General features: G+C 35.5%; 1 protein-coding gene across 1 annotated transcript in view; it reads right to left on the minus strand.

The window, feature by feature from the left end:
• The window catches only part of RRM1 (ribonucleotide reductase catalytic subunit M1), a 34,320-nt gene that overhangs the window by 11,304 nt on the left and 7,021 nt on the right, over positions 1–15,995 (minus strand). Inside the window, exons 2-12 of the mRNA XM_008707408.2 lie at positions 15,478–15,566; positions 13,123–13,300; positions 11,739–11,839; positions 9,895–9,954; positions 8,754–8,793; positions 8,342–8,504; positions 4,392–4,533; positions 2,968–3,051; positions 1,426–1,587; positions 772–851; positions 7–119 (exon numbers count right to left, since the gene is read on the minus strand). Of these exons, the coding sequence (XP_008705630.1) occupies positions 7–119; positions 772–851; positions 1,426–1,587; positions 2,968–3,051; positions 4,392–4,533; positions 8,342–8,504; positions 8,754–8,793; positions 9,895–9,954; positions 11,739–11,839; positions 13,123–13,300; positions 15,478–15,566 (1,212 nt within the window). The remainder of the gene's footprint in view (positions 1–6; positions 120–771; positions 852–1,425; positions 1,588–2,967; positions 3,052–4,391; positions 4,534–8,341; positions 8,505–8,753; positions 8,794–9,894; positions 9,955–11,738; positions 11,840–13,122; positions 13,301–15,477; positions 15,567–15,995) is intronic.

Consider the following 15,995-nt stretch of genomic DNA (forward strand, 5'->3'; position numbering starts at 1 on the left):
AATTACAGGAATCTTTGTAGAGCATGTACGGGGTACCTGTCTCTGTCTGAGACTCAATGATGGCATACCAAAGCTGCTGAGCTTTTACAACTTTGCGGACACGACCCTGTTTCTCATAACTGAAAGGCAAAGCTAATATTACTTTAATATTCCCTAAGAAAATCTTTATTGCAGACAACTTGAAGACACTAAAATATAAAATTACGAAAACTCCTAAATGTTTACTACGTTTAGCTAAGAAAGAATAGGATATTCATGTTACTGTGGCTAAAGTGACAGAGGAAAATCAGGCAGTTTTGGAACCATTAGAATATACCCAAATCCCACTAAATCAACAATACCCTTCGTAAGGAAAAGGAATAACACCTAAAGGAGTCAAATCTACTGTGCTATTACTTAATGAACTAATGACACCTGTTCCAGCTGTTCTTGATTTCTGTGGGCAATATTTTAAAGCATAGCTTTTTAAATCAAATGTACTGTAAGACAAAATAAAATCATAACTCTTTACCTTAATTTTTATAAGTATCAATTAAAAACCAAAGCACCTCTTTATAAGTCACAAGGTTTTAAGAAAGAAGATAGAAACCAAATTTTGGTGAAGATTCAGGTAGCAAATCTGACCAAAATAAAATTATTAATCACATTCTCTCCTGGATGTTTCTGAAGATTCATAGAAACTGGCTAATGACTGACGACGTTTCGAAATTTGGATCCCCCAAATAAAAGAAACACATGATTAAAAATTCTTACTTCATGTTTTTCCCATACCTTTCATAAAGCTTCTCAAATTCCTCGCCCCACACCTCATCCAGACCAGGACATTCATTTGGACACATCAAAGACCAGTCCTACAAAGGGAAGAACCCATAAGAGACTTGAAATAACCAATGGCACATAGTCCATTAGGAACACAGCAAGGGATAGGGTGGCTTCCATAGACTCTCTTGGAAATCTGTTGTAGAAATAATCATTTTGGGCTCAGGCTCAAACATCTAGTTCTGCCTGTTTATACATGACCTTTAAAGCATTTCGGTCAGCTTTAGAGAATAAAAACCCAAGAGGGCAGGAATGACCTCTCTTAAAAATCATTTAAAATGCCTTCCATAGCATAACACATAGGTGGGCTCTTCCTTTTTTTTTTTTTTCCCTAAGATTTTATTTATTTGACAGAGAGAGACAGCAAGAGAGGAAACACAAGCAAGGGGAGTGTGAGAGGGAGAAGCAGGCTTCCCGCCGAGCAGGGAGCTCAATGTGGGGCTCTATCCCAGGACCCTGGGATCATGACCCGAGCCAAAGGCAGATGCTTAATGGCTAAGCCACCCAGGTGCCCCAGGTGGGCTCTTCCTAATCACGATTTAAGGTGATATAAAAGAAAGCTGATATGAGTCCAGCTGTTCTTACCAACAGGTACCTATTTCTCACCTGATTAGTCTCCACTCGTTTCATGAAGAGATCTGGAATCCAAAGCGCAAAGAAAAGGTCCCTGGCACGCTGTTCTTCCTTTCCTGTGTTCTTCTTTAAATCAAGAAACTCAAAAATGTCTAAATGCCAAGGCTCCAGGTAAATAGCAAATGCCCCAGGTCGCTAAAGGCAAGTAAACCATCATTCTTTTCAGAATCAGAAGGAAACAAAGAAACTTCATATTTTCCAAAGCACTTTTGATATCACCTTTGATCACTACAATTAAATGAGATAATACAAATAAAAGTACTACATATATAAGCAGAAATATTGTTCCTACAATTCTAGGAGTAAAAAAGAGCAACTGACAATAACAAGACGAAATAGCTCATCCAAAGTGACACAGTGAACTACAGGTGGAACTTCCTTTTCAGCTGCTGTACAGCTCACTTCACCTTATATGACAGGTATACAAAGCCCACAGAAAATCACTTCGACAATAAGCTGTGCTCTTATTTAAGATCGAAAAAGTGATGTCTTATCAAGGTCACCATGGATCGTTTTTAAAGTCCATCAAGGGAAATTCATAAACTAACAGGTGATTAGTGTGCCTACATATCTGTCGGCGGCAGGCGCAAACTGCAAACTATCCTGCTGTTAACACTGGGTAAACAATCCAGTCTGTCAACTTCACTTCTCCCTCTGGGAGAGACGCAGAGTTCTGTTTTTGTTTTTTTTAAAAAAAGCTACAAGACTATTACAACCCCTTTTCAAGGTTAGGTATTAACATTAAGTCACAACTTTAGAAATTCTTTGCCAATAAACTGTCATATAAAAAAGCTGACTGGGGGCGCCTGGCTGGCTCAATGGGTAGAACATGTGACTCTTGATCCTGTGGAGCCTACTTAAAAAAGAATAATAAAATAAAATAAAATAAAATAAAATAAAATAAATAAATAAATAAATAAATAAATAAAAGCTGACTAGACCATTGGCTGCCTAGAGCCAGGGACAAAGTACGTATGTGTGGGAGTGATGTGGTGATTAATCAAAGGCACCTGTGGAAACCTTTTGGGGTAATGGGAAATGTTCTGTATCTTGATTGGTATAGTGACTACACAATATATATATTTGTCAAAATCCATCATATTGTATACTTAAAGTGTGCACACATTTAAAATAAGTAAATTATACCTCATTAAATTGATTTTTTTTTTTTTTTTTTTTAATTTGACAGAGAGAGGGACAGCCAGCGAGACAGGGAACACAAGCAGGGGGAGTGGGAGAGGAAGAAGCAGGCTCCTAGCGGAGGAGCCTGATGTGGGGCTCGATCCCAGAACACTGGGATCACGCCCTGGGCCAAAGGCAGACACTTAATGACTGAGCCACCCAGGCGTCCCCCATTAAATTGATTTCAAAAGTGAAAAAAGAGTACTTAGAGATATATACAGTATATTAGCAAAGTAATTAAAAATACATATATAGTAAGTCATCTTATTTGAAGCATACGTGGTTAAAGATTTTTAGTCCTGATTTCGAGGACTTTCGAGTAATAGAACATACCTTGTTTCCACCTTGATCCACATACCGAGCTGTGTTGTTATATACTCTCAGCATCGGTACAAGGCCATTGGAATTGCCATTAGTCTGAAAGAGAGACCAAGAATAAGGGCATCTGGAGGAGAAAAGTGAGACTAAGCAAGGAAAAAAAATGGCTCAACAGCAAACAAATTACTCTCTCCCAGTCTATACAAAGTCTTATCTGCTCTCCATCTCTCCCTTGCTTTGAAAACAGAATACCCAATATAAAATAAACAAAATGTTGTTTTTCTCTAATTATTGCTGTAATGTTGTTGTTACATCTCTAATCTACAATGAGATATAACATTACAAGTCAAAAGAATCTGAGATCAGGGTAGCTAAATTTAAATTCCATACCTTCTAATGGACATTATATAGATCTACTTTGAGTAGAGTAAAAACACTACTACAGTGTCTACCGTGTCTTTCCCCAAAAGAATTCAAGGCAACTTACAATAAGAATTATATACAATGGATAAATGAAGACAATAAAGGTAAATGGAGATTCTCAGCAATAAATGGATTCTAGAATGAAGATAAGAAAATATAGACTCCTAAAACTAGAGGATACCTCATCAAATTTTTAAAATAATCCTTCTAACTCCAAAGCAAGCCTTTAAACAGTCTAAAAAAATAAGTGAGCAAATAGCTCACCCTACTATTTTAAGTGCTCCAAAACACTACATAATGGAATAATTTCCTTCTAGACTCTCTAACTTTATTCAGTAGGGTTAGATATTTTCTTCACATTACATGTGAGGAAACAAACTCAGAGATGTAAAATAACTTACACTAGGCTGCATTACTGGTAAGTAGTAGAGATAGAATTCAAATCCAGGTCTTACCCAACATCCTTATCTTGACTCCCAATGAATAGTGAACTAGCAAAGGGTTAATCTTATATCATAAGGTGCCAATGTTTAAAACATGAATCCTGGCTCTATCACATATTAAGTGACTGATCTCTGGAAGTAATTTAATTTTCTATGCCTCAAGTTTCCTCACTTGTAAAATGAAGCCAATATTGCCTATACTCACGAAGTTATTGTAAGGAATGAAGTTCCTACCATGTGTCTCTAATGGTACCCAACTCCTACGGTTGTAGCAAGAATTAAATGAGTAACTCAGGTAAAGCTTTTGTAACAGACTTAGCATACAGTAAGAAATCACTAAATTATCACTGCTATTATTATCACTAAGATAAATCTGAATTCCAAAATCTGAGCTAAAAAAATCCTAAGATCATCTAATCTAAACCAGAAGCTAGAAGTAGTGAAATGATTCACTCCAAGTCACACAGCCAGCTAGCACTTATCAGAGACCCATGTCTCCTAAGCCCCAGCATATGCCCTCTCAACCTACCTCCCTCTAGCCTACAATTTTTTAGTCATAAAACAGAAGCTTACCCCAGCAATGTAGCTGCCAGTGGCTCGAATACAACTCACAGCAACACCAATTCCCCCAGCAGACTTGGAAATCAATGCACACTGCTTTAGAGTGTCATAAATGCCTTCAATACTATCATCTTTCATACTCAGAAGGAAACAGCTATGAGGGAAGAAAAAGTCACAACTCAGCAAAGAATAAAGCAGAGAAACAAAACTGACTATACACCCCAAAAACAGTAAGTTGGGCAAATAAAAGATCTGAAGTTTAAAAAATTCCTAGGTATTTTAGGGAAAAAAAAAAAACTTTTATTGGATATGACACAAGACACATCAACAAATCATATTGCTTTAAAAACGCCTCGCTGCCTATTCTAGATGCTAGGCCTAGAAGGAAGTCTTATAATAACATGTCCATCAGACTGCAGATGTGCTTTATCATATTTTCTCATGCAAATTCCTAAGCATACATTAATAGGTCTTTCCAACCTATTAATAAGCCAAGTAAAATTAAACATTTATGAAATAAGAAACATCTATCCAATGGTTAACCAATTCTTTGAAAGGCCCTCCAAAATTTAGCTCCTTTACCGCCTTTTTGAAGACAACCCCCCAACCTGTGATTTGGATCTCATCCTGCTCCCTACCTCAGGAACCTTACTTACTCTACCAATGATCCCTTTCTTGAATATACATCCGCCCAAATGGATTCTATCCATTAACTTTTTCTATTAAATACGCCGACATTCACAAAGATACAGAGAATATGACATATACTTTGTATTTACCATCTACCTCAAGAAAATGGACACTACAGATGTAGTGTAATTACAATCCCACACTATATCCATGCATTTCTACCTTCTTTTAGCATTTATCATTTTTAGATTTCTGGTTACACATTTATTTATCCTTCTGCAACTTGCTTTTAATTTAATATTGTGTTAGAGATTCTCTCCCACTGATACATGTCACTCTCATTAGTTTACTCTCATTGCTATAAGTTGTTCCACTGTATGAATATGCCAATGTATTTGTCCATTTGCCTCTCAATGGGCATTTGGGTTATTTCCAATTTGTTTGGTATTTTAAACAATGTTGCTGTGGAAATTCTTAAACATATCTCCGGGTGCTTAGGTTGAAGGATTTCTGTAGAATATAAACCCAGGAGGGGAATTCCTGGGTCAAAAGATACACGTATGTTGCTCTTTACTAAAGATTCTCCAAAGTAGATGGATGGTATACTCACCTAGCAATGTATGAGTTCCCTGTGTTCTGCATTCTTAGCCACACTTGGTATTATCAGCCTTTTAATTTTTATCAGCCTGATAAGTATGAAATATCTCATTATGTTAACTTTCATTTTCCTAATTACTAAACTCACATGTTTATTTGCCAGTCAAGTTTCTTCCGTGAATCATTTCTTTACATCCTTTGCCCATGTTCCTATTCAGTTTTGTGCCTTGACACAATCCCTTGATAGTTAATATACACAGCCAGTATCTTCTCTCTCAGTCTGAAACTTGTTTTTCCACTTTGTTTTTGGTTCAGGAGTTTTTAATTTTAATGTAGTCAATTTTTCCTTAATGTAGTTTTTGTCTATAACTATTTTAAGAAATCCTTTACCACTCTGAGATCACACATATTCTCCTATTAAGATGTAGGTTGAAGTATTAAGAGTCATGACGTCTAAGCTCACTTTCAAATGACTCAGACAAAATAATTTTTTTAATCTTAGAGATTAAAAAAATTTATAGATTAAAAAAATTTATATATATATATGTGGCAAAATGGTAGTCATTTTTTTTATCTAGGCAGAGGTAAGTGTATGGGTGTTCACTATCTTTAAGCTTTTCTGAAGATTTGAAATTCATAGTAAAAAGTAGGGAGAAAAATAGACATTTATCTATTTCCTCTAATGCTCTTCTAAAAGATTTTACTTTCATATTTAGATTTTCCTTCTTGAACATATTTCTGCATATGGAATGAAAAAGGAAAATCTAATTACCTTTCCTCCCATAAGATATAACCAACTGCCCTAGCACCATTTCCCCCAATGCAACGACACCTTCCCATATAAGCGTGAATCTCTTTCTGGGCTCTCTGTTATACTCCACTGGTTTATTTGTTTATCTCAGAGTAAATACCACACTGTCTTAATTACCATGGCATTATGGTAGTCCTGAAACCTGGTAGGGCTTGTTCTTCAAAACTTGCTATCGCAATTTATGTTAGTTTCCTGTGGCTGCCCTAACACATTACCACTAACTTGATGACTTAAAACAGAAACTTATTCTCTCATAGTTCCAGAGGGCAGAAATTCAACGTTAAGTTTCACTGGGCCAGAATCAAGAACACTACTTCCAGAGGCTCTAGGGGAAAATAGATTCCCTGCCTCTTCCAGCTTCTAGTGGCTCCTCTGCTTGTAGCCACATCACTCCCATTTCTGCCTCCATCTTTACCTTACCTCTTCTCTTCTGTATGTATCCTACTCCCTCAGCCTCTCTCTTATAAGGATACTTCTGATTGGATTTACAGCCCACCTGGGTAATTCAGGATAACCTCCCTATGTCAAAATCCTTCTTAATCATACTTGCAAAGACCATTTTTCCTTGTAAGTTAACATTTGCAGGTTCCAGGAACTAAGAACTGACATCTTTGAAAAGCCTAGTAAATTATTCTTAGCCTTTTGCTCTTCTGCATAAGTTTTGGAATGAATATATTGACATTTTACTGGATCCATAAGTTAAGTTAGGAAAAACTGACATCTTTATAATATCAAATCCATTTATGATATAAAATCACTCTCCATTTGTTTTTTAATGTCCTTCAATTATATTTTAGAATTTTCTCCTTAAAAGCCTTCCACATCTTTTATTAGATTCATTCCTGGGTACCTTGCAGTATTATAAATGATATATTTTAAAACTTAAATCTCCTAACAACTAAAGTAGAGACACTCCCTTAATTCATATTAAACTTATATCCAGATACTTTGCTGAAATCTTTTTAATTCTGATAATTTATGTGTAGATGATCTTGAATTTCCTATGTAAAAACCATACCATCTGTGAATCACTACAGTTTTGTTTCCTCATTTAAAATCAGTTTTTTTCTTATCTTACAATGCCGGCTCAAGCCTCCACTACAATGCTGAAAACAGTCCTTTAGAAAGTCCTAGTCCTTTAGAAAGGACCCACTAAGTTTTTAGTGGATATCTCTTACCAAATTAAGGAAGTTATTTTCTGTATCTATTTTGTTAATTTTTTTTTATCATGAAAGAGTATTTGATGGTATAAAATGTTAGTGAAATAGATTACATTAATGCAATTTTTGGCGTTAGCATATCCTTGAATTCCTGGATACACATGTTGCTACGGGGTATTTTTTTTTTTAACGTATTACTGGATTCTGTTGTTCCCTTTCTCAGAAAATGGCATCACCATTAATCCTGTTACTCTACCCATAAACTCAGGAACCAACCTTGGGCTACATCCAAAGCATCACCAAATTCTGTTAATTTTACCCTCTAAATACCTCCTGAATGTGCCTACTCTCAACTTCTACTTCACTTCCCTAATCCAAACTACCACAATCTCTTATACAGACTATTAAGAGTTCCGTAACTAGTTTTGGGTATTTGTTTTTAAAACAATGTTATTGAGATACAATTCACACACCATACAATTCTGCATTTAAAGTGTGTAATGAATGGCTTTTAGTATATTCAGAGAGTTGTGCAAACATCATCACAGTCAACTTTTAAAAATTACCAGCATTTGCTTCTCCAATTCATTTACCACACTGCAGATCTTTCCAGGATGCAAATCTCATTTGATCAGAGTAGGAGTGATTCAATGTTGATTAAATTAATTTTTACGTGATTAACTGCCTTGTTTCTTCAGGTCAAGGTTTATTTCCCTCATCAAAACCATTTCAGAACATTAAAAATGACTACAGATGACACATACCTAGAAAGCTGTGGGCGGTTGGTACCAGCATTGAAGAGAGTGGGAGAGGCATGGGTAAACCACTTCTCAGAAAGAAGGTTGTATGTTTCAATAGCAGCATCGATATCTTCTTTGTGAATCCCCACAGACACCCTCATCAACATATGTTGTGGTCTTTCTGCCACTAAAAACAAAAGGAGTTTCAAATGATGGGACATGTCAGAAAAACTAGGCTGAGACATGTACCTGAGCCAAAAAGGAACACCAAAAGACAATTTAAAAAACTTTCTACCCATAAGCGCCAACAATTATTCAAAAGCCAAACCTAAAGTTAAAAATGTTAGTGTTTAAATAGAAATGTTAAGACTAATAGCTCAGAGCTCTATATTCAATATAATGAATAGAAAATATAACAAACATGTTCATTTCTCACCTTTCCCATTGATCTTCAACAAATAGGATCGCTCCAGCGTCTAGAAAAACCAAAGCAACCAACACTTCCAGAGCACAGTTTTTAAAGACACAATGGATATATCTTTTACAATAAGGCAATCTATTTTTTTTTAAGATTTTATTTATTTATTTGAGAGAGAGAGAGAGAACGCGTGCGAGAGAGAGAACCAGATCAAGCAGGGAGGTAAGGGACAGAGGGACAGGGAGAAGCAGGCTCCCCGCTGAGCAGGAAGGCGGAGCAGACACTGGGCTCGATCCCAAGACCCTGGGATCACGACCTAAGCCCGAAGGCAGATACTTAACCGACTGAGCCACCCAGGTGCCCCAAGGCAATCTATTTGAATATTCTCAGTTTTTATATGATTTTAAATGAAAAGAATAGCATATTTACTCTTACTGGCTTCAGTCTGGAACATTATCAGTTGGCTGTTTGTTTTGGAAAAGACTACATGAAAATTCCTGGAAAAAGCCACCTCTATATTAATATGTATAATGTTAATTGCAGAAGTTGTGGTATTCATCGTCATCATAATCCTTACGGTTAACACTTATGAAGTGCTGTTCTAAGGCTAAGCACTGATGTAAGCAACACACACACACACACACACACACACACACTCGTCTAATTCTCAAGAGAATTTGTTGTTGAAATTTTATTATTATTATCCCCATTCTAAAGATGAGGAAACCGAAGCAGAGACATTAAGTAACTTGCTAAAAAGAAACAGAGCAGAGACCTGAACCCAGATGGTCTGACAACAACACTCATGTTCTCAATCACTACACGATACTGTTTATCAACACAAAAGTACCTAACAAAGCACTTTGCACATACTAGGGATTCAATAAATAGTTGTTATATAAATAGAATAACATGGAATAATTCTAGCAAAGCATCTACGTAACTCCTCAAGTCATCCACAAGTAGTATTCGGAAAATTCAAAAACTGCAAATGGATAAGCTATCTTTCCTACCCTACCACCCTAACATAATCCCCACCCCTGGTCCATCCCGACTCCCAAAATTTACTGCCTTTATAATTGTATCACTAAAACATTAACAAAAAACTATTATTTCCTGATTTAAGGAGGAATCCCACTTATTAAAACCCATTTTTTACCTTAAATCCAAAGTAGTTGTAAGAGAAATCTCGGTCATAGATAATGGCAGAGTTCAGGCGCTGAAAGAGGTTAAGAGGAAAAAAAAAAACCAAAAACCTATAATTAAGATAATCAGACATATTTCCACAAAAGCTGGTATCTTTTAGCCCTGACTCAAGGACTAAAATTGACACAGGATACAAAAGAGATAACATTAAGTATTAGAGACCAGAAATTTATATCTAACATTAAGGAAAATAAAACAGTATATCAATTGAATATTTTAATTAGGTTTAAAAACATGTATATTAAAAGACTGGAAGAAAACATGTAAATGTAAGCTGTATATAAGTAAAAATATTAATGTGATTTTCCAAACTTTCCCTGTTATGTTTACAGTTCACCTCTAATTAAAAAAAGGAAAGAACATGAGCACAAGACGGAGCATATTATCATCCTTAAACATGTTTTTACACTACCTGTTAATCTAAAGATATTGGTACCACATATGTACTAATACATATTTTTATTTTAAAATTAGCCTATTTTAAACTGCACAAAACAATATATATGATAAACATGACGGAAGGTAGGATTACATTACTTCTAAGGCTCTTCAAAAAAAATTTAACCAGTTTTAAACAAACTAGTGTTGTGACAATGAGATTTATAGCGGAACTGGTCATTGTTACAGAGTCTCTCGCGGCTATAAAGCTGTTTAGAGGAAAACAAAAGCAATCAGGTACAAATAATCATTCTGGATAGAAAAAAAGAGAATTAGTATTTTTCAAAATACTAACAGTGTTTCTGCATAATGATCCATGGCCAAGGCCTAGAAAAATATCTATAAAACCCTTCCTTTTCTCTTAAGTTTTTAAGGGCATCTTTGTTGCCAAAAGCAGGTAGGTGTCTAGCATGAATAATGGGGAACTGAAATACTTATCAGTATTTATTTTACAAATACAGGTTTTTGCTGCTGTTTTTAACCTGTCTTCCAGATTATACATATGAACAACACACAAACTCGGTTTTCTCTCAGTCTCTTTAACATCAGATACATATGAGAGACAGCTGAGTAATCATTCTACTACCCAAGGTTAAAACTGGTTTCTAATCTGTCCAGATATCCATGGTAAATAAATCCATGTACAAAAGGGCTGGCAAGACTTACACATTTTTCCCTTTCTCTCCTGTGGGATCTAGTTAAGAAAGGGGTTAAAACACATAAAGGGATAATTTTTAAGTTGCTGAGCAAGGTCTCTCAAGATTTTATGTTGGGAGTCAGTTTGGCAATGTCTACCAAATTTAACAAAATTTTTGAATGCATATATTCTTTGGCTAAGTAACTCCACTGAAAGGATTTATCTTACTGATAGACTCATGTATGAGCAAAACACCTACCATAAGAGGATATTCACTGCAGCAAAAAATGGAAAACAAATATTCATCACTAACAATTCTTACATACATGTACAATGACAGTATATCTGTAAAAGGGAAGGCCTTGCAGCCATTAGAAAGAATAGGGTAAATTCATAAATGTTGATATAGAACTACCTCTAAGATAAACTTCTAGTGAAAAAAGTATCAGCAAGAGCAGTATGTATAGTACACTACCACTAAAAGGAAAAATATATATGTACACATATACAAACACACACATATTATAGAACAGCTCTAGAAAAATACACTTAAAAATGACAAAACATTCTTGCTCTAGAAAGTTAAAATAGGATTCAGAGAGAGAATAATTTTTTACCTATACTACTTGTAGTGTTTAAGTTCTTTTAAATGTGCTTATTGCTTTAAAAAAAAAAAAGAGAATCTATAAAATAATTTTTCACCAGAAAAGCATTATACATACATCTTTATTGGCCAAAACAATATCCAGTGTTGACTTGGCCACCATGGGAGAGTGTCTGCCATTATGTGGATTTATATAATTGTAGAGATCTTCCATCACATCTAAAAAATGTTTTAAATAAATAAATGTCAAAATCACTTAACAACCAATTCAATCCCCCAGCAATAGTCTAAACCCCTTTTCTTCATGCCAACCTACCTCACTGCCTAGCACGGAAAGTGCTCAATAACCATATACATGTTGAATAAATACATAATAATGCCTAAGTTAAGGAAACAATTTTCCAGAGCAAACACAGGCTCTTGTAATTTGAAAAAGATCCCCTGGTGACTCTGATGACCAAACCATTGAGAATTATTGGTTGAAAATAAAAACAGAAATTATTATCTCCTCTCAAATGTTTTTTTTATCCCAACAGAATAGAAACTCAACTTTAAATTCATAATCTATCATCCCAAGCATTTCATTTCTATAAACACAGTTAATAAACCCCGTCTTTTTGCTTTCCTTCAAGACATCAAGCAGAGTGTGGCCCTCTGCATTTACATATAAAACTTATAAACGCACACATAATGCTGGCATTTTGATTGGGATTGTCTTGACTCTATAGATCAATTTTGGGATAATAAATATATGTACAATAAATCTAATGAAGAGGATGATATAATGTTTGAGCCCTACACAAAGATCTGGAATTGACAGCCAAAAGATTTCTAATCTCAGTCTACCAGTTGACTTTTCATATATCACTTGTTACATACGGAACAAATTATTTAACCCTCCTTTGCCCACATTCCCTGAGCTGTAAAATGCGAGTGACTGATGAAGCGCTTGCTAATGGTGACAAATTGTTCAACCCAGAACTTACCAATAAATATTATTCATTTTTCCAACACACCACCATCAACCACCTAAAGATAGGCTTTAAAAAAGGGGTGGGGGGGCCTGGGTAGCTCAGTTGGTTAAGCCTCTGCCTTTGGCTAGGTCATGATCCCAGGGTCCTGGGATTGAGGCCCGCATGGGGCTCCCTGCTCAGAGAGGAGCCTGCTTCTCCCTCTCCCCTCGGCCTGCCATTCCCCCTGCTGTGCTCACTCTCTCTCTTTCTCTCTTTCTCTCTCTCTCCGTCAAATAAATAAGTAAAATCTTTTAAAAAGAGAAAAGGGTGAAGAATTAAAAAGAGAAAAGGGTGAAGAAAAGGATCCACTGCCTCTCTCATGCAGCAGGTCAGCAGCATGGAGAACCAGAAGTTCCAGTCCCCTCTCTGCCACTAACTAGCACATTTTTAAAATAAGATGTAACTTTTTTTTTTTTTTGGACATTTAAGGCTTCATTTGAGTAGCCTTATACATTTTCTGAGAATTCTAACTTTTTTCTCCAGACTCACCACTGAACACTTTCTTTGTTTCTTTGTGCAAGTTGGACACTGCAATCCTTGCTGCCAGGATGGCATAGTCAGGGTGCTTAGTCGTCAAGGTCGCAGCTGTCTCAGCAGCCAAAGTATCTAGTTCCACAGTGGTGACCCCACTGTATAAGCCTTGGATTACTTTCATGGTGATCTGAGCCTATTAAAACAAAACCAAGAACTACTTGAGCTTCCCCAAGAACCACTAGCCTCCTTAAAAGAGCAATGAAGAATACTATCAAATTTATTATAAAAAAAGCAAAACAAAACAGACAACTTCCTTTTCTGAAAAATTATCTTTCAGGATGTTGGACTATGGGAAACTTAGGAATGAGAACTCATAAAGCAACAGAGCCACCAGAAAATGCATACTACATATGCAATGAAGAGGGGTCACCAAACAAACAAACAGAAAACCCAAGTATAGCTTTTATAAAGAGTAATGGTCTCGCAGGAAAATAGCTGAAAACAAACCAGTGATTTTATAAGTATTTCCTCATCTTTCATTCAAATTCTCCCTCCATGATCAGGGTTCAAGCTACATACTTACCCATTTTCCCCCGATCCTACCTAAGGACAAGTATGAGAAGGCAAATGAATCAAACTTTAATCATTCCAATTAAAGGAGATGAAGGTGTAAATCATTTCGTGACTACTCTCTCCTTAGCACTTCACAAATTACAAAGTAGCTCGATTTTCATCACCTTCTCTGACATTTCACAGGCACTATGTGAGATGGGTATTATTACTATCACCACTTTATGTGAGAAACTGAGGCTCAGGATACTGGGACTTGCCCACGGTTACTACGACTCCTGCTCCACATCCCATTCAACCTCACTGCATTTCACTGTTTTCAAGACCATATTGTAAGAGGCTCTCCTTTCTAAAACACACAATGCACAAGTTATTACCATACATTTTTAAGAAAAACAAATTCTTGGGTGTTTACTGAATCTTTAAGACATCTTAATTCGACAGAAAATCAATGCACTTCCCAGGTGACCAAAGCATGCCCCCTTCAAAAAAGTGTGTGTGTGTATTACTAGTTTATAATCTATTCTACTTACATTATACCTAAGCCCAAGCTCCTGATCACTTTCTTCTCAGATCCAAGAGATAAGTTATGTTCAGTAAAAGAGTAGTGAAATCTTCTGAACAGTTTCTGGTACTACATGGCAAGTAATCAGAACTCAGGATAAAATAACAAGTCACTTGTATAAGTCACTCCCCTTCTCTTTGAACCTTTCTTATCTCTAAAACAGGAAGATGAAATAGGATCATCTCTCAGATTCATTCCAACTCTAACATTCTACTATTCTAATTATTGTTTAGAATTCCTAAATATAAAAATAAATATAAAATATAAATGTATTTTATTTATATTCCTAAATATTTATAATTTATTTATAATATTATTTATATTCTTAAATATAAAAAAGAATTTATAATAAGCATATTTTAAAGTTGTTTAAAATTATTTTATTTTGAACATTTTGGTCAATTCAATATTTAACAAGTGCCAAGCATGGCAGATATCACAAGAATAAGACACAGCCCACCCTTGATCCCAGGGGAGGACAGAGACATATAATTAATTTCCATATCATGTGATTAATGCTAGGAGGCCAACACAAGTGCCACAGCAGTACAGATAAAATACCTAAATAAGGCTGAAGCAATATGAATGGGTTTGGAAAAAGGGTTCTTAGAGACTCCATTTTGAAGATCATTTTGGAAACTATGTTTAAGATGCATCTGAACAGGGCAAGATTAGGGGAAGACACTTTAGAGGCCATTAGAGACAGCAGTCCAGATTAGAGACGATGAGGGTCTAGAGTAGGGAAGTTACAAAAAATAATGAGAAAAACAGAACAACTTGCTTATGAAGCGTTCTCCTTAATTTAAATGTTGTCCATGAAATCTACTTTATATTACTTAAATGTATTCTTTCTACATAGATAACAAAAAAGCAAATTTCAAACTAGTTCCTATACAAATGACCACAACTCTAAAACAAGCTTTTCTACAGGCTTTTCCACTTATGAATAAAATAATTCACCCACAGAAGTCTCTAGTGTGAAATGTTAATGTTAAGTTTTCCTCTTTGTTCACTCTGCTAATTTTCTGAAAAGAACTCAGGACCAAAAGTTAGAAAATACGTTTTGTTTTGTTTTGTTTTAGAAAATAAGTTTTCAGCAATAAATTCATATTTTATATCCAAGGCCATAACCAAAATACCAAACCAAAATATTTATCAAGTGAATGATAAGAGATAAGGGACTAGTAAAAAGAATCACATGAAGCAAGCTTTAAATATAAACCATATTTACTTACAGGATCAACAAAATCCATATTAAGTCCGTAACATAGCTTCTGGATTCGAGACGTAATTTTGTCGAACATAACCCGCTCTTGGCGGCCATCTAAAGAATCAAACCATGCAATTCATGTTAGCACTCACTGAGATAGCAACCTCAAAGAATCAAAGATAATCAACACATAAACTTTTAAAACTGACCAACACGAGATGCTATTTCACAGATAAAAGATTCAGACCCCAATAGAGTCATCAAGAAATTATTTTTGTATCTTCAAAAAGTAGGGATTCTATACACAAAGTCTTCCCTTCTTCCCTTCCATTATATATAAATCAGCTGGATTCTTACAGTAACTTCCTAAATGATGTTTCTCCCTTTGTCCTACATGGCAGCCAGAATTATCCTTTAAAACTTAAGTCAAAATCATGTCATTAACCCCTTCAAAACTCCTTATACTGTTTATCATCTCCTTCAGAATTAAAGTCAAAATCATTATAATAGTCCATAGAATCCCACGCAACCTATCCTGTGTAC

The sequence above is a fragment of the Ursus maritimus genome, unplaced genomic scaffold, assembly GCF_017311325.1.
Source record: "Ursus maritimus isolate PB19 unplaced genomic scaffold, ASM1731132v1 scaffold_16, whole genome shotgun sequence".
NCBI classification, from domain to species: Eukaryota; Metazoa; Chordata; class Mammalia; order Carnivora; family Ursidae; genus Ursus; species Ursus maritimus.